The sequence below is a fragment of the Phragmites australis genome, chromosome 7 (assembly GCF_958298935.1).
Source record: "Phragmites australis chromosome 7, lpPhrAust1.1, whole genome shotgun sequence".
In the NCBI taxonomy this organism is placed as follows: Eukaryota; Viridiplantae; Streptophyta; class Magnoliopsida; order Poales; family Poaceae; genus Phragmites; species Phragmites australis.
In genome coordinates, this window is record NC_084927.1 from 29,921,707 (window position 1) to 29,944,887 (window position 23,181).

Here is a 23,181-nt window from a genome sequence, read left to right on the forward strand (position 1 = left end):
GTTTGTCTGCACAAACCTGTAGATTTCAGTTGCAGTATCGTCTCAAAGAATTCAATCATTGCGTGGCTGCCAAACATGCAATATGATCTATATTCCAACATGACGTACGTACGCAAGAAAATTTCCGTGACCATGCACGGGCAAGGAACCGTGCCGTGTCTAAGTATCGCCGTGCCGTCCCACATCAACACCCTTGACCGCGACAACGCGTGCGCTGGGAACTGACGAAAAGCCCGGCTGCCAGGTTATGCGATGCACGAGGCAAAAATGCCATAATCTATGACACGTTCCAAGTTCACGGATAGGCATGCATGCACGGGACAATAACTGACAAAAATTAGATAAATTGATCTTGATCCTGCGTGGGCAACCGTGACACGAAAAGCTCCGAGCTGGCCAAGTAATGAAGCAATCCATTTCTGGCGTGCACATCTTCGCAGTTTCCACCGCATGGTGTCACTTCCTCCATGTGGTTGATGAGCCAAATGGACCGACATGTACAAACCTAGCATTCCACCGGACGTTCAATCCTTGCTGTCTCGTCAAGTTCTTAATAATTTGTGGCTCACAGTTGAAGAAACTCCCACGGCATGGAGTTATGTATGCCTTTCTTACGGCTAAGTTTCTTTGCGTGCTAAAGAAAAAGTGAGAATTAAATTTGCCATCTCCTACGTACTAGTGCGAAGCTTCTTCTCTTATCTTTGTCAGGAAATACAACTTCACATTCCCTCGTGAACGCATGATACCATCCATCGATGCCTTTTGCAAAGTAAGAAGATAACTCGTCCTGAAGATCATGGCACCCTCCTTCCATCTTTCATCGGAAAGGTCGATAGGTTTGGAGGATTTGGCAAGGTCTGAGCTGTCTTTGACGTCGGCTCTGCTAGCGGAGGTGCCCCTGAGGGCATACAATCTCAATGACTTGCTCGCACGGTTGGAGCCGGCCACCCTTGCTGCAGAGAGGGCCTCCCCTACCATTCCCGTCCGATCACCGGTTCGAGTGGTCGCTCCGGGGAGGTTATAGACATCTCCGATGACGAGGAGGAGATCGACTGGGACCTTCTGCAGAAGAAGATCGACGAAGAGAAGAAGGGGGAGGAGGAGCAGAAAAAGGGTCCACCAGGTTTGCCATCGTCGATCAGCAGCTCCAGCAGGGTATCCGCGCCGACCATCTTGCCTGGCCCCTACGCAGGCCGTCGTCTGATTCCCGTGGTGACCAGTTACCACCCCAGGGAAGAGTACAAGAGGTTCCTTGACTCATTCAAGGATAAGTAGCGGTCCACATACTTTTGAACCCTTAGAGCTGATGGATCCCCACACCTTACAAGAGTCCGGCGAAACCTTTCTACCAATTGTGCATCAGTCACATGAGTCAGGAGGGAAAAAACAGGCATGTAACAGGATAGTTAGTCTGGCTAGATGTAATCATCATGTCTATAACCAATCCTTTCCATGAATGAAAATGTTCCGACCATTTCTGATGGCCTTGCCGATGGCCGGAAGATTATACGGGGGCCCTGCAGTTTTGGATCGTGTGGTCTGAGCCTCTGTTCGGAGTTCTCAAAGAGTTTCCCCTGTGTTGTCACGACGCGTAGGCTTTGATTGTTCCACCCTGCCCGTTAGTTGGGCTCTCAAAGTACATGATAGTCCTTCGCACGACAAGTCTCTCGGCGGTGACCAACGTCCGACCCAAGTGGGGACTTGTGGCCTTGCGGTTGTTATCCCGGGTAGTTAGTACCTTTTCCATTGCACGAGCAGCGATCCCACACTATGCAAGAGCCCATGGCCAACTAGTTATTTTAACTTCCTGGTCATCAGGTCCCGTAGTGGTCGGAGAGTCAATCCAGCGGGGGTCAGTTGTTGGTCGTGGCATCATGCAAAATAGAGAGTCTAGTCTTTTAAACTTTTAAAAAATTACAAGTCTTATTCCACACTCATCTGGAAGGTTTTACAAAAATAGAGAAACATGCTCGTCTACGAGCAACCCTACACGTAGAACTTGTGCAATAGGGTGATGTTCCAGGAGTTGTGTAATAGGGTTGTGATAGCGTCTCAGGCTTTACTGATATCGGGTAGCTCGGATTAGAGCACGCTCGCGGAACTCTTCGATCAGGTTTATATCATCCTTGCGTCGCGCCACCTGGTCGCCGTCTGAGTAGTTGGCACTCGAGGCGACTGACAGGCAATCTCGGAGGGCATTGCCTCTACCCCAAAAACAAGGAACAAAGGATCTCAGCTGTAGCCCTATTGGGAGTTGTTCGCAGTGACCAGAGTATAGTAGGTAGTTCGTCCACCCAGCGTCTTGAATAGCTGATAAGCTGATCAAAGACCTGGGTTTTGATCTATTGCAGTATTATCCTATTTACCCTTTTGACCTGTCCATTGCTTTGTGGGTGTGCCACTGATGCATAGCATACTTTGGTCTCGATCTCTTCGCAGTAGTCCTGGAAAACACTACTGGCGAATTGAGTCCCGTTGTCCATAATTATGTGATTTGGATTGCCAAACCGCACTACCAGCCCCCGTATAAACTTAATCGTTGCTGTGGCAGTGATCTCTCTGACGTGTTCGGCCTCTATCCACTTGGTGAATCTTTCAATTTTCCACGAACAAGAATTCAAAACTATATAGGGCTTTAGGGAACAGTCCCACGATATCAAGCCCCTAGACAACAAAATACCAAGAGAGTGATATAGTTTGTAGTGTTTTGGCTAGTAGGTAGGTTTGTTAGCCATGATACTGACATGACTCGCACCATTTCGCCAGCTCGCAAGCATCCTGAAGGGCAGTGTGCCAATAAAATCCTTACCGGAATGCTTTTACAACTACAATGCGGTACGAAGCGTGGCTACCACATATGCCTCCATGGATATCAGAGAGCATTGTGCTCCCCTCTTCCTGAGTGATGCATTGCAGTAAAAGGCCATTGCTCCACTAACGGTAAAGGTGTCCCTCTACTAGAGAGTATCAACGGGCTTGCCATGAGACATCTTTTGCCGATGCATCATCGTCAGGGATTGCTCGATTCTGAAGGTAGTTTGAGATCTGATTCATCCAGTTCATACCCGAATCGAGCAAGGTGGCCACATGACGGCCATCCGAGGTTGACGGCACCGAAGGAGGCGTTGCCTCCAAAGGTGTTGCATTTGGTGCTCTATTTCCAAGTAGAGCATCCCCTTTACCTTGGCTATCGTGGTGGATGGTCATGCGAGTCTTTCTTCAAAGACTCTAATCGGGACAGGTTTGCAAGAAGAAGCTAGACGGGCCAGTTCATCAGATCGGAAGTTATCCTTGCGAGGGACGTGCTTGACTTCAAAACCGAAAAAACATCGTTCTAGTCTCCTCACTTCAATGAGGTATGCCGCCATTGTTAGATTAGAGCATTGAAACTCCTTATGCACATGGTTAACAACCAATAGTGAGTCCTCTATCGCTAATAGGTGTTTAATCCCAAGTACGGAGGCTGCCAGCAATCTAGACAAGAGGCCCTCATATTCTGCAATATTGTTAGTGTCTGAAAAACATAAATGAACTACATACCTGAGGATGTCACTGTTTGGTGAGGTTAGAACTATTCTAGCCCTCGCTCCTTTTAGCGTGAATGACCCGTCAAAGTGCATAGTCCAATGCTTATCTGCCTCTGATCGTTGTACCTGCTCGGGCTCAAAAGACGACCACTGGGGCACAAAATCTACCAATGCCTTGGACTTGATAGCCATTCAGGGGATGAATTGGAAATCGGACTTCTTGAGCTCTACTGCGCACTTTACTGTTCTTCCTGCCGCATCCCTATTGTGGAGAATTTCTCTAATTGGGAGCGAGGAGATTACCTTGATTTTGTGGGCCTAAAAGTAGTGTTTGAGTTTGCGAGAAGCCACCAAAATAGTGTATAGCAGACTTTGAGCCTATGGGTACCAAGCCTCCACATTGTGTAGGACCTCACTAACATAGTACACTAGTCGCTGAATGAGATCACGATTAAGAATAAGTATCCGCTTCCCAGGATCGATATTTTGTTCGATCAGTTGACCGATACCCGAGTTCTCTCGAAGATTGACTTGAGACTAGGCTATCATCAAATCAAGGTCCGACCAGAGGATATTCCAAAGACAGCTTTCTCTACTCACTGCGGGCCTTATAAGTTCACTGTCATGTCCTTTGGCTTGACAAATGCACTGGTATTCTTCATGTATATGATGAACACTATGTTTATGGAGTAACTTGACAAGTTTATCATGATTTTAATCAACAATATTTGTATATACTCCAAGACTGAGGAAGAGCATGCAGAGCACCTCTATGTTGTACTTAACTACCTTCAAGATCACCAAATATATGCCAAGTTTAGCAAGTGCGAGTTCTAGCTTAGGGAAGTCGCATTTCTGGGTCATAGCTTGTCAGAGAATGGTGTCACTGTTGACCTGAGTAAAGTGCAGGATGTGCTCAATTGGGTGCAGCCCAAGAATGTCACTGACATCCAGAGTTATCTCAGACCTGTTGGCTACTACCACTGGTTCATCGAGAACTTCTCCAAGATTTCCAAGCTCATGATCGAGCTCTTGAAACAAGGAAGCGTATTCGAGTGGTCAAATGAGTGTGAGTCAGCTTTCTAGACCTTGAAGAAGCTGCTCACGACCACCCCTGTTCTCGCTTAGCCTAAAGTGGACAAAGGTTTCGACGTCTATTGCGATGCCTCCCGCATAGACCTCGGATATGTCCTTTATGTAAGAGGGCAAAGTTGTGGCTTATGTCTCACGACATTTGAAGCATCATGAAGAGAACTATCTGACCCATGACTTAGAGCTCGCTGCAGTGGTGCACGCTCTGAAAATCTGGCGTCACTACCTATTGGGTAATTTGTGCTGTATCTACACGGATCACAAAAGTCTCAAATACATCTTCACTCAAGCCAATCTAAACATGAGACAACAAAGATGGCTCGAGTTGATCAAGGATTATGAGCTGGAAGTGTATTATCATCCCGGCAAGACGAATGTGGTCGCCGATGCACTGAGTCAAAAGGCTCGATGCAATTGCCTCTTTCTCTAGCACAAGGTCACCATACTTTGTGATGATTTCTGACGGCTTGGACTCAAGATAGTTCCAAAGGGATTTCTTGCAAATTTGGCGATCAAATCCACCCTCCTCAATAAAATCAAGGTAGCTAAGAAAGGTGATAAGGGCATGGCCTGAATCCGAGAGAAAATGAAGATAGGCAAGGCAACATGCTTGTCTGAAGATGATCAGAGTATTCTGTGGTTTGGGAACTGTCTAATGGTTCTGAAGGTCGAATCATTTAGGAAGAAGATCCTGGATGAAGCTCATGACTCTTTGCTATCCATTCATCTAGGGAGCATCAAAATGTATCATGACCTCAAGTCACAATTTTCGTGGACTTGCATCAAGCGAGAAATCGTACAATATGTTGTTGAGTGTGATGTCTACCGAAGGGTGAAGGCCGAGCACATTAAGCTGGCCGGTAAACTCCAGCATTTGCCTATTCCCTCCTGGAAGTGAGAGGAGATTGGAATGAATTTCATTACTGGATTACCGAAGACTTTTCAAGGCTATGACTCGATCACAAGGAGGTTGGTCGCGCAAGTCTTGCGCTGGTCGCGGGAGCTTAATCTGGTTGCGCGATAGGTCAGGATTAAAAAAATATCTCCATCGATCGTCATACCTCTTACGGGATCCGTTAGCTGAAACGTCCCTTTACTCAATACTCCGACACACCCTACTTACAAAGCAATGACTAGCTGCTATTAACCACTATAGAGAAAACGTACTCGAGACTTACCACCTCGTACTAGTCCTTGATAGTCTCGTTCTTCAGATGGTGGGTTTGACTTCCTATTAGAATCAAACCGGTTCAAAACAGCACCCTAATAGTTATAATAGTCGCAATTATTTGCTACAACAACATTGTGTGTTCAGGCTGTATTGACCGAAAGAAAAGTTAAGCACAAAGCAATATGCATTTGCTTGTCAACAGTCCTCTAGTTTCTCTACAATTGGTACTTCCTTGTCTTTTACACTTATGTGTTGTTTTTTACATGTATTTGTTATTACCACTTAAGACTGAAAACTATGATTTGCCAATACTTCATATGTTAGCAAAGTGGCTGATTATACTATATATCACCCATATATGCCTTCTAATGTAATAGCACTTCTTTAACATGATATAGATACTAAACACGTCTTGTACAAATTTAACATATGGTGAAATAAGAATTCATGACTAGGGGTCCAAAAATCAGTGCGTAGATGCAAATTTCCACCGTGTAGAATGAACTGATTAAGATAAAATAAATGGGCCAATAATGACAAAAACAGTTTCATTATGGCCAATATCACAGTAGTTCAAGCATAGCCATACCTAATTTAACTGGAATTGTATCACACTACAGAAGGGAAAAGAGCAAATTAACTATCATATAAAATATGTAGGCCCTATAAGACATACCTTCTACAAGTGTAACAATGATGCATTTTTTTTGGATCTGACACAGCATAAATGTCGCACAACAATAGATTTCAAACGAGGCTTACCTATATCTTCCATCCAAGAGACACTGTACAAGTCACCTAAACAGGTAATGTACTCAGGAGGGGGCGATGGTTCCATTCCAGCATTCCAGGGCAGTATGTTGCCCAACTACTTTCGACCGCATTTGAGGCTGTTGTGACGTAGATATTTAGATCTTCTGGCATTAAACCCCCGAAGATACTGCCATTTTCACATGCTTCAACATATATAACCTGACAAAACAGGAAATTTTGATTTCAATCTAGGTCTATCAGTTCCAGAATGAACTTTTCCTTGAGGGGAAAAGAAAAGGAAGAATCTATACCATTTTCGAGTAGCTATTGGAAGCATGTTTCTTTTTTAACACCTTAATAAAGTCGCAGCATAAAGAAATTGCATGGTGGCCATACCTAAAAATTTGCTAATTAAGTAAGCACGACACAGAAAATCAATGGAGCAAACTTCACTTATGTGATATGTCCAAATACGCACCAAGTGCTCCAGGACCCCCATGATCTGAGTAATAGATGAAGATGTGGTCATTTGGTTATATCACCTTCTTGCTCCCACCAGTAATCGCACTTTTATTGCCCAATAGGACACCAAAGAAGTTTTCAATAGTGACCTGGTCACCTGTATAGTCCTGCAATGTATGCGAAGTTGATCTACTTTGCAGGAAACAAAAGCAATAGAGCTACCAATCCATATGTGACTACAAAGCACAATCACTCTTCATTCTGAAAGTAAATTACTCATGCTACCAATCCGTACGTGATTACAACGCACAATCGTTCTTCATTCTGAAACTAAAAATTGAAGGGAAGAAACAACCAACTAATACCTTTGGAACACCATTATAAACATTTTCTTCTGTAGGATGGTTGATGATAACTCCATGCCTTGGGTTGAAATGTTATGGGCAATATCATCATACATACATGAACACCACAATGTTATCCTCCTTCACTCCTCGCTTCGGCAGTATCTGGTACGCATGGCACACATCGGACTGCCATGCATCAAGTACACAAACGCGTTTAATACTCTACATTTTTTTTACCAAGCACACACTAAACAAACACAATTATATGGAACCACAACAGAATAATTTTTTATGTAGTATAGTATGTGGCATGGCATGCAATCATGAGGAGCATAATCGAAAAATAAATCCTAAATAGCACCTACATTTCCTCGTGATCTTCAGCCGAGCAAAATTTCTGTTCCCGATTAAACATGTCTCCCCACTAAAATTATCCACCTGTCTGTATGGACCTTTCTAACAAAGCAAGCAGCTAACAGTGTGTTTGATTTAGGGGACGAGTGAGATGGGAGATGACAATTTTTGTTTTCGTGGTATTTAGTTAAGAGTAGTAGGGATGAGATTATCCTTCCTAACAAATATTTCCTCAATATGTTGGATGAAACCATCTCTTTAAATTGATAGGATGAATCCATTCATCTTTACTAATCATACTCATTAGTAAAATGATTAGTATATTAGTATGTTGTATTACTAATTAGTATATATTACTATAAGATTAGAGTTTGTAAGAGTTAATATGCTAATTAGTGGTAATTAATGATATAATTAGAGTATGATTAGAGTTAATTAGCATATTTTATTGTTAATTAGTAATGACTATGGCAAGAGTAACATTGCGTTAGTGTATTATTAACAATTATTATTTAAAATTAAAAAATATAATTAGTTGATAATTCTCGTTCTATCCGTCTTCACCGCTCCAACCAAATAAAAAATATACTCATTCTATCCGTCCAAACAAATAAAAAAGAGAATCACCTGATCCTTAAAATCATTCCACTTTGCATTCCAACCACACCCTAAGGATCGGATAGCCCGGTCCTTAATTCCTAAATCGCAAACCGTATCTCCACAATCAATTTCAAACTCAAATAGCGACCTGCAGCAACGATCAGATTATAATCTCCCACATATTCCAAGCAGCGCGACTGTCCCAACACAGCCAAGCTACAAAACATGCGCAGGAAAGGGGAAACCAACCAAATGTTTCGATTTTTTTGTCCCAATCTCCAAATGTAAGTCCCTATACCCGATCGCTCCAACTCCGTAAAGATCACCGCACCTAGTGCCGGTAGTTCCCGTAGCCGGAGGAGCACGGCCCACCTCATTCCCACTTCATCCTCTGTCGGGGCTGGTGCAGAAGCTACAGCAACAGTAGGTGTAGAATTGAAAATGACGATTAATGAGAGTAAATATATATTTTATCATTTTTTTTTCGAAACGGATGTCATTCTCTTTTTATCATCAATATACTTAAAAACCAATAGCAGAAGCAAAACTAGAGAGAATCAAAATTCTAAGAAAATATCCAGAAAAACGTATAGCTCTTGTGGATGTATATGAACTCTATTGAAACTCATCTTACAAGTCATTGCTTAAAAAAATAGCAATTTGAGAAAAGAAACCTTCGAAGCAGAGAAAAAATCACCAGAAGAAGAAATTCTTTGAAGAAATTTGAGAAAATAGCAATTTTTATTTTATCGGGTCGGTTATGCCGACAACCACCCATGTGTTGTTGGGCCGCTCATGGCGCCGTGCCCGTCGTGCCCGTCGTACCTATCGTACCCACCAGACCGCAATCATGCCCGAACCGACTTGGCAACGGGTCGTACTGTAGGCCAAAGGGGAAGCACGCGGGTCAGCACGATACGACTAGTTACAATAGTCAAGTCGTTCAGACCGTACCGTAGCTAGACCATACCGAGTCAGACCCACACTAAACCGACTCGAGTGACCCATTTAACCATCTCTGCTCACATGTACCTCAGCCACTGAGCCGCTCGAGCATAACACCTTCGCAACCACAAACGTAATCCACGTGACATGTACCCGTGAACCACTGCCAGCAACCTCAACACCTCTATTAATCTCTTAAGTCCACATAGCTTTCACCATCATAGTCACTATTCATATATTACATAATATTTTATAGATGTATAATCCTCACATCTACACATAATCTTCCACACACTATCTCTAGATTTAACTCAACGATAACTCTGATACTTAAGAAATTAGTCATCAATCGAAGCAATAGATCGATATACCGAGACGATGCATACGATCATAGACAACACCAGATGCACGAAGCATGTTAACGAGGTTCAATCAAAATCTACATCTTGAGATATGACTATAGGCGTTTCTCCCTAGCTAGTAACACAAGTTGCTTTCTGAAGTTCTAGCAGAACCACTGCTGCTCACTATAAGTCTGTCGCTATGCCATCATAATTATAAATAACGGTCCTCCTCTCATATATTATGAGAAAATCTGATTACAATAGTCATCTAAAATTTCACCTGAAATCCTACTCTAACTCCACTATATACCGCTAATATAACTCTTAAATCTTATACGTAACCAACCTCGTACAATTATTTGACACATATCTAACCATAATAGCATGCACAGTAGCAAGCCGGTAGCGTTCTCCTGCTCACCACCTGAGCCCACGGGACCACACTGGTAGCGTTGCGCCATTGACTCCTCTCCTTGCTCCTTTCCTGGCAAGTCGCGTTGGTGTTAACCCACTCCGCGCGGGCACCCTTCGCACCCGATGATTCCACTCGGCAAGGGCAGGGATGGTGTTGCGCCCATCATGTGCACCACTTGGTGCTCCACCACCCAGTCGCCGACTGAAACACATTCATGTGCGACGATGCGCGGCACATTTGCTGTGGTCGTACTAGCGCGCTTCCTTGTTAGATGAGGTAGCCGGCGTGGAAGCCGTTCTGCCCGGTCAAGGCTCCATCTCGTCTCCACACGCCCATAGAACAAAGAGCACGGAAAATAGGGATGCAAATTAATTAACCTATCCATTAAGTCTCTTTAGTTCAATCAATTATACTAATTTTCTAAAATTTTGTTTAATTTGAGAAAAATAATATTATTAGTTGAACTAAGTAGTGTTATTATGTTCACCAATTCGCACCTCTAGTGGTGAATCCCGCGCTTTCGATCCTTGTCGCGGGAGCAGAAGAGTGAAGATCCTATGCTAGGGTTTGAGGAGGAGGGTTGGATGGATCAGGCCTTGCGCTGGCACTGAGCGGAAAACAGTAGAAATCCTTGCATCAGATTCTGAAAAAAAAAACTCCCTTCTTGAATATTGGTATTCTTAAAAACTCTCTGCTGCTCGCCTCAGACATCCGTGACGCATAGTTTATCCCCATTCTTCAACATCTATGAGGCTGAGTCGATCGAAGCAAGAAAGAGCAGCATCTTTATCAATAGCCTTTCAGGTATCTATGATCTCCAACGGAAATTTGGTAGGTTCAGGTAAGAAACCTGCGAGGCTGCGATAGTGTAAGTTGCCGACCCATCACCGCTAGGGTCCGCCAATGGAGAACTAGGATTTCTGACCATGCCCCAGGGTAACTAACCAGCATTTCTGACCATGTCCGACAACGCTGGTATGCAAGAGTTTTTACAGCGCAGCAGTGAGTCGGTGAAAACAGGCTATGGAAATCTTTACGACAGTCACACAGGGGACTTGTTGAGGATGTAAGTGCTACAAGCAAAAGGATGACCCAACAAGAGGGGAGAATGAGGTGCAAGTGCAAATTCTCAACAGGAGCAAGCAAGCAAAACTTAAAGTTACTGTTTTCTCATTGTGAAAACTTGACAAGGCCATTATCAGGTCCAAAATCAATGGCAAATAATGCCCCCCCCCCGGGGGTTCAACACTACAACGCTACATGTCCTATCCACCTGCTCTGCAGTTGCCGTATAAATATATCTACGGGAACTAAAAATTAAGCAGCAGCTTCCTCTGCTTTCGCTGCGGAGAGCTGGTTTTGAATGTGCTGTGGGACCACGTCGAACTTGGCAAGCTGCATTGTGTAGGATGCACGCCCCTTGGTCATTCCACGGAGAGTGCTGACATACTGGAACATCTCCGCAAGTGGCACAAAAGCATCAACCACCTGTGTCCAATAACATTGTCCAATCCACATTTCAAACAACACATTTTTATAAGGTAGAGTTCGTTCTTGCTTAAAGTCTTGTTGTTGGAGAAAAACTAAGGAAAAAAGGACTACTGAATCTCAGATGCTTGCTACAGCTGAAAATGAATGTGAAGTGAGCAGGCATATTTGGTGGTAACAACCTATCAGCTAGAGGTGGTGGTCTAGGTCTTCTTTGTATAGGTAGCTTCAATTCTTCGCTCAAAATTATATACAATCAACTAGATACCCACTATATTGGCTAAAGGTTGCGGGCCTTATCCTCCTAGGAGGCTTTCTCTATATAGGTAGTTATACGTGATGTTATGTAATTGTTTACTTCAACTAGATACTCATTTTTACAGCAAGGCAATAAAAGGAGATGATGTACTATTTCATACCTTCAGTCCACCAGGCTTATCTCCGAAGCTGTTAACTTGTCCTCTTCTAGAGTTCAAATCACCAATAACATCGCCTAGATGCTCTTCAGGGGTTATCACTTCAACGCTCATTATAGGCTCCAGAAGTCTTGGACCAGCTTTCCTCAATCCTTCACGGAAAGCGCCTCTGGCAGCAATTTGGAATGCTAAGACACTTGAATCAACATCGTGGTATGAGCCATCAACCAGCACTGCTCGTAAGTCAACAACTGGGTAGCCGGCAAGGACACCATTGGGTAAGCTTTCTTCCAATCCCTTCATCACTCCTGGTACATATTCTTTTGGCACTGCCCCTCCCTTTATTTCACTCTTGAATTCATATCCACTTCCAGCCTCCAAAGGTTCGAAACGCACAATAATGTCTGCAAACTGCCCAGATCCACCAGACTGCTTTTTATGGACGTATTGTACTTCTGCAACTTTGGAAATACTTTCACGGTAGTTGACTTGAGGAGCTCCAACATTTGCAGCAACCTGTCCAGATCATTAGCATAGATGAGTTGAAGTTAATGGGAAGGAGTACATTTATTTTTTTGCAGGTTCAGTCAGTTATGAGTTAGGCCTTATGACCCAAAAAGACTAGTGTTACAAAATTGATGAGTTCACTATAATATTTGGAGTGACATTAAGAGTAGAATTCAGATATCATAGTACATCTGGTAAAATACAGGGTAACCAAGTGAGCATTTTACTATCATATCGTGAAGCTTCTTTTAGTCACAGAAAAGGGACAGAGCAAGAGAGAAAAGGATATACTTTTCAGGTCTAGATGTAGTGCAGTGCCTAGATAACAACGGTTCATGATCAGTTTAATAAATTTGCATATAAATATGAATAAATTTCTGGGTCATGCACCACATAAATACAGCTAGAAAGCATACTAACCTTAAACTCTCTCTTTAATCTGTCTACAATGATATCAAGGTGTAATTCTCCCATTCCTTCAATAACAGTCTGGTTGGTTTCCTCATCTCTAGAGAAGTGGAATGACGGGTCTTCTTGAGCAAGCTTGATTAATCCATTTGCCATTTTGTCAGCATCAGCTTTGGTCTTTGGTTCAATAGCAACCTTAATGACAGGATCAGGAAATTCCATTCGTTCAAGCACTACAGGCTTATCTGGGTCACTGAGTGTTTCACCGGTAATTGTATCTTTCAGACCAGCAAGTGCTACTATGTCACCAGTCATAGCAACTGTTATATCTTCCTTACTGTTTGCATGCATCTCTAGAAGCCTTCCAATTCTTTCCTTCTTATCTTTATTTGCATTGAGAACATATGAACCAGCAACCAGCTTCCCGGAGTATATGCGTACAAATGTTAGTGACCCCACAAATGGATCAGTCATGATCTTGAAAGCTAACCCAGAAAATGGTTCGTCATCACTTGGATGCCTTTCAAGGATCAGTTCAGGGTCTTCTGGGTCAGTACCCTTCATTGGAGGAATATCAAGTGGGCATGGCAAGTAATCGACAACAGCATCAAGCAATGGTTGGACACCCTTGTTTTTGAAGGCTGAACCACATAAAACTGGGACAAAACTGGCAGATATTGTTCCCTTTCTGATTAATTTTTTAACAGTTTCCTCGTCTGGTTCAGTTCCTTCGAGATAGTTCTCCATAACTTCATCATCCAACTCAATAATAGTTTCCAGCATCTGAACTCGATAGTCTTGAGCCATCTCTTGGAGATCAACAGGTATGTCTTGATATTCAAATTTTGCACCCAGCTCCTCCCCTGTCCATACAATAGCTTTCATTCTGACTAGATCAATAACTCCTTGGAAATTGTCCTCAGACCCAATCGGCAATTGAATGACTAAAGGTTTTGCACCCAAGTTTGCAACTATCATGTCTCTAGTTCTAAAGAAGTTAGCACCAAGGCGATCCATTTTGTTTACAAAACATATTCTCGGAACCCCATACTTATCTGCTTGGCGCCACACAGTTTCAGATTGTGGTTCTACCCCAGCAACACTGTCAAAGAGACATATAGCGCCATCTAATACCCTGAGAGCACGTTCAACCTCAAGAGTGAAGTCAACATGCCCAGGAGTATCAATAATGTTGATTCTATGTTTGTTCCAGAAAGCTGTTGTTGCTGCAGATGTAATGGTTATTCCTCTCTCCTGTTCTTGTTCCATCCAGTCCATTGTAGCCGTTCCCTCATGAACCTCGCCAATTTTGTAGTTCTTTCCAGTGTAATAGAGAATGCGTTCTGTGGTTGTCGTCTTTCCTGCATCTATATGGGCCATAATACCAATATTGCGGTAATCCTTCAAAGGCACTTGGCGATCTGGATATACAACAAAAGCAAGTCAATATTTAATTCATAAAGCCAACAAGCTGAACAAAGTGATATAATTTATTTCGGAAAAAATGGTGGTGGTGGCAATAAGAAAACGTAATCATTACAATCCAAGTGTCTTGCAATTTTCAGAGCTTAATTTGGTCAGTCTCACAAAAGTATATGGCACGAAAAAGTTTATTATTTACATCCCATCAAAATGGCACGCAGAAATCTCTAGTATCAAATGGTATCAACAGGGCAACAGCACAACACATTTACAGAAACAAATTCCAGCAGAGAGTTACGAAGTCCAGCATTGCTTTCACATCAATTACTGCTTTCTGTAGTTCTATCAGTTTTCAAGAAACTACTTTGTTAATCGGAAAAGCACAGCCAACTAATAAGTATAATAAGCACCAGTGTAAGGATAAGCCCGTTAGCAAGCAGCTCTAACGAGCTTCATTTGGCCAAGCAGCAGAACTACTAATGAACAATCCTAATTTCACCATACTGAACTGCAATTCTACAAAGATAGTCGCTTGGCCATTTCCACAAATACAGTCAATACAAACAAAGCCTACACTAGCAAACTACAGCAACGACGCGCCCAAGAAAAAAACTTAAAAAATTCAAAGGGAAATGAACGCTCGCCCACCGTTGCCGGCCATGGCGACGACCGAGAGGCGTGGCCTGCGCAGGCGCGGGCGGAGACCGGCAGCGGGGCCGGCCACCGCGGCGCGCCCCGCGGCGAAGCGGGAGCGGGAGGCGGACGGCGCGAGGAAGGGGCGGTGGCCGAGGAGGAGACGCGAGGCTGACGCGGCGGAGACGACGGCCGGCCGGCGCACTGACGGCGCGGCGGCGGCTCGCACGGGCGCCTCGGCGGCCATGGAGATTACAGAGGTGGCGTCTCTGCGGTTTTTCTCTTGCTGGCTCTTGCCGCGAGCTCTCTCCTCGCCTGCCTGCGCGCCGCGAGGCGTGGCGTGGGTGGAGGTGGTGGGCTTTATGCGCGCGAGCGGCAGCCGCTAATGCCGAGGAGGGGGTCTGCCGTCGTCTGCAGATAATGTGAGGCGTGAGGCTGCGAGGAGGACGCCTCCCCGTCTCACGTTTTGGATTGTCTAATCATCATTTTTCGTTTTCAGGATATCAAAAATTCAAGCCTGGATATCTAAGATTTTATTAGAGGCGAATGATTTGAAGCTATGAAGCAAAAGCTCTTTCTAGAGAAATCTTACGAACCTGGCGAAAGCTCTGTCACATAACGAAAAAAGAAACAATTTTAGGCTCTGTAATTTCCTATCTTGGGAAAAATCATTAATGTAAAAACTCTGACCAGCAGTAAGCCATACAAAAGCGTAGCAGACCAAGATCAAAATCCACCCAGCCACATCCTTCCATGAAGCAGCCCAAACGCGTCAAGCCCAGGTCCACTTTATAATCCATGGCCCGTTTTGAGGCCGAATTGCCTCCTCTCTTTTTTTTAAAACAAACAAACAAACAAAAAGACTACAACTGTTGGCATGCCGCTGCTAGCCCCAGTACGTTTCGTTGTCATCCAAAGCCTACTTGATGTCCAATGGGCCAACAAAAATCCCACTGCAACAATTCCCGTTGTTTCCTGCAACATTCAGCGATTCCTCTTCGAGCAAGCGCTCACCTACGAACTCACAACATCGATAGAAAAAAAACACAACAAGAATACTTCGTTTCCTCTGAAAATCGGTTTTCGCCCCTCAAAATCATCCATACAACCACCTCTCCCTCTAATCGTTTGCCCAAAATCGATAGATCTTGAGAGCCATCACAAGATCCATCGCAACATCAGTGCATAGCTTGTGCAACTTTTGAAATTAATGTGTGCAACAAAATGAAAGGAAAAGACTGAAATGTCACGAAAGAATCAAGAAATATCTTCTTTTCAATGAAATTTGATGAAATCGCGAGTATAGATCTTATCTGTTGCTTGAAAACAGTTCAGAAATTATCCCAAATACATAATTTGAAGGTGATGCATCACTTGCTATTTTTCAATGTTGCAACTATATTTTAACATGTTGAAACTAACATATTCTCCGCAACAAACAAAAACTCATCTTGCAACACACCATAAAGCCTATTGTAACATACAAATCCAATTATTGCAACATCATTGACTTGTAGCACCATGCTCACCAGGACCCATTCTTCTCCCATGTCTCGTTTGCCTCAAGCAGGGAACTGCGAGGAGGAGCGGAGCGAATCCGGGGAGGGAGTCACTGGGTCATCATCCTTTCTCGTGAGTAGATATTAGTTTTGTATATTTTAGTCGTTAGGTCGATCTAAAAAAATAAATTAAAAATTTAGGTCAACCTAATTAAATTAAAAAATAAACTAAATATCAATTCATAATTATTACTCCCTCCGATGGTAAATGTAGGTCGTTTTAGATTTGTGCATAAGGATTAAGAAAGTAGATCAAATGATCTTGTTGCCCTTCATTTATTCTGCATTAAAAAAGATAACTCATTCATTTGTGAGGGTGGTAGTATTTATTAAACAAGGGCAAGACGAGAACAAAAGAGAAACAAATGCATAGAAGTTCGAGAATGACTTATATTTAGAGAATAGTTAAGGAAACTAAAACGACATATATTTATAACTAGAGGGAGTATTAGGTATCCACTTATATTCCTACTCGAGAGCATTTTCATAGATCATAGATCTGCTTTAGGAGGAGAGGAAGAGATGAAGGGGATCGATTTGCTTAGATCATCTTCAATTATATTCCCTTCGTTTCGTTTCCTTTCTGATTCTTTTCTTTATTTTTATTTTTTTTATTTTCTCTCATCTCTAACAGCTTCTTTTCAAGTGGAATTATGAAGGAAAATAAGAGAGAATCTCATTTTAAAGAGAATGATTTTAGGATTCTTTTCATGACAAGAACTGTAAAAGAAAATTATTAGAGCGTTGAAGGGAACGAAAATCTCATCGTGAAAAGATTTTAATCTTTGAAAGAAAATCGATCTTATAACACGGGAGTGGGAGGGAGATAGTATAACTATAACGTGGGAGTGGGCATGGATGACAAGGGATAGTATCGTCCGACGGAAGTGTTCCTCCGGACGCCCGGAGCACTACCGCAATGGCTTCGTGTGATGCGAGACGGGATACGTCAGGCCTGACATTATCTTCAGACCGCCCACCGGATTAGCCACCCAAAACCGGCCGGCATGGCTGGGCTTCGGCGCTTTCATCGTGATTTCATCATTCCTGCCTTCCCAACCCAAGTGGGTAACAAGTTGCATCATCGCTTCCATTAAACTAAAGTCACCACTGGTTTTTGTTGTCTCCTGCTAGTGTGTGCTGGCAGCTGCGCCTTTTCTAAAAGAGGACGTCCAATCGTCAGCTATGAGGTAATCGCCGCTTCCTGATGAGAGTTTCTCTTGTTCTTCCTTTGCAATTTGGCTGGTCACGTCAAAACTAGTTTTTCACTGCAATATTGCTTGTACGACGAGAACGTACCATGTACCAGTAGGCAGTACAGATGGGCACATCACGTTGTGCATATCCAGTGGAAAGTGGAAACTATGCACCCGTTAAAAAATAAAAAAACTAGGCACTCGTTTAATAAAAAAAACTAGGCACCTGTTTGTCCTTCACTGCAATATTTTTGCTTAGCACATGTCAAGCAACTGAAATAAAGCGTAGGCGAACTGAAGAATAACATATCAGAACATATCGACTACATATGATGTGCATTACATATACCTCGTACCGGCCGGGAAATCTACTAGAAAATCCAAATGAGCTTCCTAAAAGAAGGAAATAAACTCAAATGGAAAAATGCTAAGAAGAATCTGATCTAGCTAGGCAAATACATAAATACCCAGCCAAATATGAAAATATACATCTATCATGGTTTCCCGGATCACTTCTGCTGGGACGACAGCATATCCAGCATGTACTTGTCCGTCCGGTCGAGCTCCTCGAGCATGGCAGCCACCTTCCGGTCGGCCTCCGTCACCGTCTCGCTGAGGTGCTCGCTCAGCAGCCTCGCGTAGCCCATCTCCTCCTTCACCTTCATCCACTCCTTGCGCACCTTGGTCAGGTTCTTCTCCAGGTTGCGCTGGTCCTTGTCCTGGCTTCTGCAGCCGTGCGACCTGCGGCTGCACGACGACGCTCCCTGGCCGGCGTCGTAGAAGCCACCGAAGGGGGACGACGACGTTGGCTGCGAGAAGTTGAGCATCCCGTTGCGAGTCCACCGCTGCATGGTGCCTCTGCCTGAAGACCTTATCGTAGATTCGTAGTCGATGATTGTATCCTTGTGCCACTTGCATTAGGTAATGTAAGATGTCAAAAACTCCTGCTATTTCATCTGGTAGACATTTGGATTTAGGACACACGGGTGGATCATGGTTCCATTGTTTCAGAACATTTGAAAGCTTGTCGAGATGATTAACACATTCTGGTTGTATGCTGGTTGTACAAATACTGATAGTATCTGATAAATGGACACTGATTACTTAAGTTTCTCAAATTCCACCGAAAAATAAATTCCACGGAATCAGAATGAGAACAATGTCATATGATAATCTATGCTTTGAAAAGGAAAAATGTCAGACGATCAAACGTTCGAGAGTGAGGCTCAGAAATTGGTAGCAGATCAGAGTTACTGAACTCGTCACTTGTCAGAAATCAGAATACAGTATAAACACTTGTGACATGGGGGGAAAATGCCACGAACAAGAAGAAAACAAGAACCTCTTTTTTTTGACTTTTGAGATAAGAGGAAAACAGGAACTTGAACAGCTCAAAATTATGTGCCGTATGCATCATTGCAGCTTACCTGGTAAACCCGGCCCGCAAGATATGCGACTCTGACGCTCTCTTCTTGGTCTGAAAGATTTGAGCATATGAAATGGGTATTCATAGGACACATCTAGGGGCCGGGCTCAGCTATTTATAATCACGACACTTGACGAAACCTCCTACCTAATTCATCTTGATTGTCTAGCTCTAGCATTTGCCAATGAGGAGAGAAAATTTTCTTGGTCAAGGATGGATCACTAATAGAGCCACTGGGGTTAAAAGGGGGTGACCAAGATGGATGTATCCAGCTCATGTGATGGCAATGTTAGCACTAAATTAATCCCGGGCGCGTGGCTGACACGGGAAGGCTTGAGTAGTCTTACGCGTAGCGAGAATCTCAGGCTCTAAAATTACTCGCGAGTCATGTGGCCGCCGCGAGAATGTGCTCTAGCTGACCAGACAATGTAGGTGTGAACACAAGGAAGGCCAAGGGAATCAGGTAGCCTCAACTGAAATCCTTCTTACATAATTGGTTCTGGTGGAGTCTTATTGTGATGAAATTAGGATGACTGTCGGAGACATAAGTAGAAGTGTATAGATAGAGTGGATTTTTTCTTTTCTTTTCTTTTTTTGGGATAGAGTTGAAATTCTTGATATAGTACTGTTGCAGGGTATATACAAAGGTAACTGCCATGAACAGAGATATTTGTCTAGTATTAATTTTTAATTTCATTCAGTAAGCCGCGTGTTGCATCTCCAGAATTAATCTTCCCTAAAGAATATAACGAAAGATAGCAAAACACAATCCTAGTTGTTGTGTTACCTGGTTGCTTTTTGATGGAGCACGAAAAATAGCCTCACAAAGAATGTACGAGAGCCTCTCTTAACAAGGGAGGCTAAAGCTTGCAGAAGAATACTGAGCTAATAGGAGAGAGAGTCTACGGAATGAGTGAAAAAAGTCACGTCTCCCGCTTGCCCCTTGGAGGCTCATTTCATAGGGAGATGGGGCATGAAAAATTACCATCATGCTTTTAAGATTATGTTACAATTATATATATATGAGTATATTTTTGACCTTTTAATACTTTTACTTTGCGCTACACTAATTTGAAAATTATGGTCACCATAGTATGCAGTCATACATCGTCAGGGTATCCATGGGCTAGGGCGTTTTCCCTAACAGCACCTCCTCATCCGCTGGCTCAAAGGTCCCAAGCGGCAAGCGGATGCACATGGAACTAGCTCCAGCCCCATCTCAGAGTCAGGATATATCGAACAACTTTTCGTCCTTATAGACCCTCCCAGCAGTGGCCGCAAACGGTCGCAACGAGGCTCAATGGGGGTGATACGGTTCGGAGCCCCGTGGCCGGGGCCAGAGGTGGAGTCGACGGCAAAGCCAATAGGCAACATGGCGACGCGACCCCCTTGGTGGTTGCCACGGGCGGTGGCGGCGAGGCTCGATGGATACGGTGTGGTTTGGAGCCCCGTCGCGGTGGTCGGAGGCGAAGTCGATGACGAAGCTGAAGGGCGACGTGGCACAGTGACCCTACTTGGCAGTTGCCATGAGCGGTGGCCACGAGGCTTGACGGAGACGGTGTGGTTTAGAGCCTTGTGGCGGTGGCCAGAGGTGGAGTCGATGGTAGAGCTGAAGGGCAGCGAGGCTAGACGTAGATGGTGTGGTTCTGAGCCCCACGATGGTGGCCGGAGGCGGAGTCGATGGCTCCACTAGAGGTGAGGTCAATGTCGGAGCCGAGGGGAGGGGTACATGGCGCCATGACCCTCTTGGTGGTTGCCGCGTGTGACGACGGTGAGGCTCAACAGAGACGATGTCGTCCAGAGCCTTGTGGCGGTGATCGGAGGCAGAGTCGATGGCTCCAACAGAGGATGGCGGCGAGGCTCAACAGAGACGATGCCGTCCAAAGCCTCGTGGCGGTGACCTGAGGCAGGGTCACAGCGGTGGCAAGGCTCGATGAAGACGGTGTGGTCCGGAGCCCTATGATAGTGGCCAGAGGCGGAGTCGATGGTGGATCTGAGGGGCGATGTGGCGCCGTGACCCCCTTAGCAGTTGCCGCTAGCAGTGGCAGTGAGGCTCGACGGAGATGGTGTTGACATCTACGTCGTAGCTGAAGTTGACGTTAGAGCCAAAGGGCAGTGTGGCGCCGCAAGCAGGCTCTGTGATAGCAAGTCTTTGAAAATTTGAACCATCACAATGGAGATTTCGTGTGGTGGTGAGATATTCTCATCTTTTCTTGGCACAGGTACATGATGATGTAAGGTAATGACAACATGTCTGATGGGGTAATGAGCATGTTCTCCTGGGGTCCTGCGCCAATGGGGTGTCGCCACGTGTCGCCAAGTAGTAACCGGAAAAGTCACAGAACTAGCATCGTGATGACCCTGTTTCCTTCTTGAGGCATATTCCTACGACTGGTAGAGCTTAATAAATAGAGGTTTACCTTGCGAACCATCTACTATTGAGCGAGAGAGAGAAATTCTAATTTGTTGATCATGGCGTCTTCTCTCACTCCAGGTGCGAGTGATCCAATCGGGTCACCTCTGATGCCAACGTCAATTCTGCTAGCCGTAGTGCTACTAGGGGCGAGCGATGCAAAGGGGCTGCACCCATGGCTGGAGCTGGTTCCAGAGTTGGAGCCTATTCCAACCGTCGTGCTCCCACCATCGCTGAAAGGTCCATCGTTGGCTGCCCTATTCCCTTCTTTGGCCCAAGCGGGCTCCCCAGTCGAAGTCATCGATGTTTCCTCAGATGATGAAGGGGAAATCGATTAGGACCTCCTCGAGAAGGAGATCGAGGAGGAGACAAAAGCGGTGAAAAGAAAGGCCACGAAGTCCCCTAGCTCCTCTTCATCTGATGGCTATGGCGGTTCGGGGGCTGGCTTCTACCTCAGCCCTCGTGGTGGGGACACTTGATGCGTAGGTGCCACCATTAGTGACTTTTAGTGTCATTTTTCTTTGTGCTTCCTTCTTCCGAGTTGCTCGAAAAGCTAGGAACTCGGAGAGGCGACCTATGCATGTAAGTGTATTTTGGATATAAAAACCATCGATTTGATGATTTTTATGAATCCTCGGCCATCTCCTTTCGGTCATCTTTTTCTATGCTTGTGACGCTTTTCCCTTGATTGAAATGTTGGTGAGTCTCCGGGTAGGACTTATGTCCAACTGGGGTCCTGGTAGCCCCTAGGTCACCTAATCGGGGTATCGAGTTTTCTCCAAGTAGCTCCGTTAGCCACCTAAGAAGTACCACCTTCCGAGTAGGAGAATCCGGTTTAACCAGGAAAAATATCATCCCAAAGCCTTAGGATGGGGAAGGTTGGCTCTCCGGAGGTGGAGTCAATGTAGGAACCGAGGGGCGACATGATGACGGTGAGGTCCCGGAGCCAATCACACTTTCATGTGCCATTCAAGTTTATCAGGACCTTGACCCTTGCACTGGTCCTTTTTGCTTCTTGTGACTACTTCATGGTAACATAACACATTTTGATAGTGTTAGCAAAATCCTACAATCGCACAAGACCATCTAAGCCAGCTCTTACTGGTTGTCTTAGCGCATAACCTGATTCATCATTGCATAGTGCCCACCATTTTGATTACTAGACCCCAAGCCACCCTCGCGTCATTCGGCTGTGAGCGTGCGGAGGGCACGTCTTATCTGTGCCATCGTTGTGGGCTTTTGCTGAGGCATAAGGCCGTCGAGGCAATTTGTCACGCGACCGAGGCTTGGAGCCTGCAAGGTGCGGAGTAGTGCCATGGCGATGGGCTTATTAATGCCATGGTCATGAGCTTTTGCTGAAGCATGGGGCCGTCGAGGTACTGCGTCATGCGATCGAGGCCTACGACCTTCAAGGTGCGGAGCTAGTGCTATTGTAATAGGCTTATACCATCGTTGTTGGCTTTTGCCAAGGTACGGGGCCATCAGGGCAGTACATCACATGACCGAGGCTTATAGCCTGCGAGGTGCGAAGTAAGTGCCATAGTGATGGGATTACTCATGACATCATTGTGGCTTTTTGCCGAGGCAAAGGGCCGTCAAGGCAGGGCGTCACGTGACCGATGCCTATGGCCTTCGAGGTGAGAAGCTAGTGCCACTGTGATGGGATTACACACGCCATAATCATGGGTTTTTGCCAAGGCATG

At 44.6% G+C, this 23,181-nt stretch overlaps 2 protein-coding genes and 1 pseudogene across 4 annotated transcripts; all 3 read right to left on the minus strand.

Annotated features, from left to right (window-relative positions):
* Positions 1–5,752: 5,752 nt before the first annotated feature.
* On the minus strand, positions 5,753–10,971 carry LOC133925567 (vacuolar-processing enzyme beta-isozyme 1-like; annotated as a pseudogene).
* A 187-nt stretch (positions 10,972–11,158) lies between these two features.
* Positions 11,159–15,347, minus strand: LOC133924656 (elongation factor G-2, chloroplastic-like). Its single transcript, XM_062370296.1, has 4 exons — positions 14,900–15,347; positions 12,842–14,250; positions 11,918–12,430; positions 11,159–11,498 (listed from the first exon to the last, which is right to left on the minus strand). Exons 1-4 carry the CDS (start codon positions 15,129–15,131, stop codon positions 11,328–11,330), a joined length of 2,325 nt encoding a protein of 774 aa, XP_062226280.1. The 5' UTR covers positions 15,132–15,347; the 3' UTR covers positions 11,159–11,327.
* Positions 15,348–17,883: 2,536 nt separating this feature from the next.
* LOC133923594 (uncharacterized) lies at positions 17,884–19,300 on the minus strand. 3 transcript variants are annotated; one of them, XM_062368876.1, is made up of 2 exons: positions 19,067–19,200; positions 17,884–18,595 (listed from the first exon to the last, which is right to left on the minus strand). In XM_062368876.1, exon 2 carries the CDS (start codon positions 18,488–18,490, stop codon positions 18,149–18,151), a length of 342 nt encoding a protein of 113 aa, XP_062224860.1. In that variant the 5' UTR covers positions 18,491–18,595; positions 19,067–19,200; the 3' UTR covers positions 17,884–18,148. The 3 variants fall into 3 exon arrangements, with proteins under 3 accessions (XP_062224860.1, XP_062224859.1, XP_062224857.1); XM_062368875.1 differs by having other exon boundaries at positions 17,884–18,721; positions 19,067–19,142; XM_062368873.1 differs by having other exon boundaries at positions 17,922–18,550; positions 19,067–19,300.
* Positions 19,301–23,181: the final 3,881 nt, after the last annotated feature.

Coding starts and splice junctions, on each gene's coding strand:
- LOC133924656 (XM_062370296.1), bottom strand. CDS start 15,131: ATGGCCGCCGAGGCGCCCGTGCGAGCCGCCGCCGCGCCGTCAGTGCGC. Junction 14,251..14,899: donor CGTCGCCATGGCCGGCAACG/GTGGGCGAGCGT, acceptor TTGTATATCCAG/ATCGCCAAGTGCCTTTGAAG. Junction 12,431..12,841: donor GATTAAAGAGAGAGTTTAAG/GTTAGTATGCTT, acceptor TGATCTGGACAG/GTTGCTGCAAATGTTGGAGC.
- LOC133923594 (XM_062368873.1), bottom strand. CDS start 19,159: ATGTGTCCTATGAATACCCATTTCATATGCTCAAATCTTTCAGACCAA. Junction 18,551..19,066: donor TTGCGGGCCGGGTTTACCAG/GTAAGCTGCAAT, acceptor ACCTAATGCAAG/TGGCACAAGGATACAATCAT.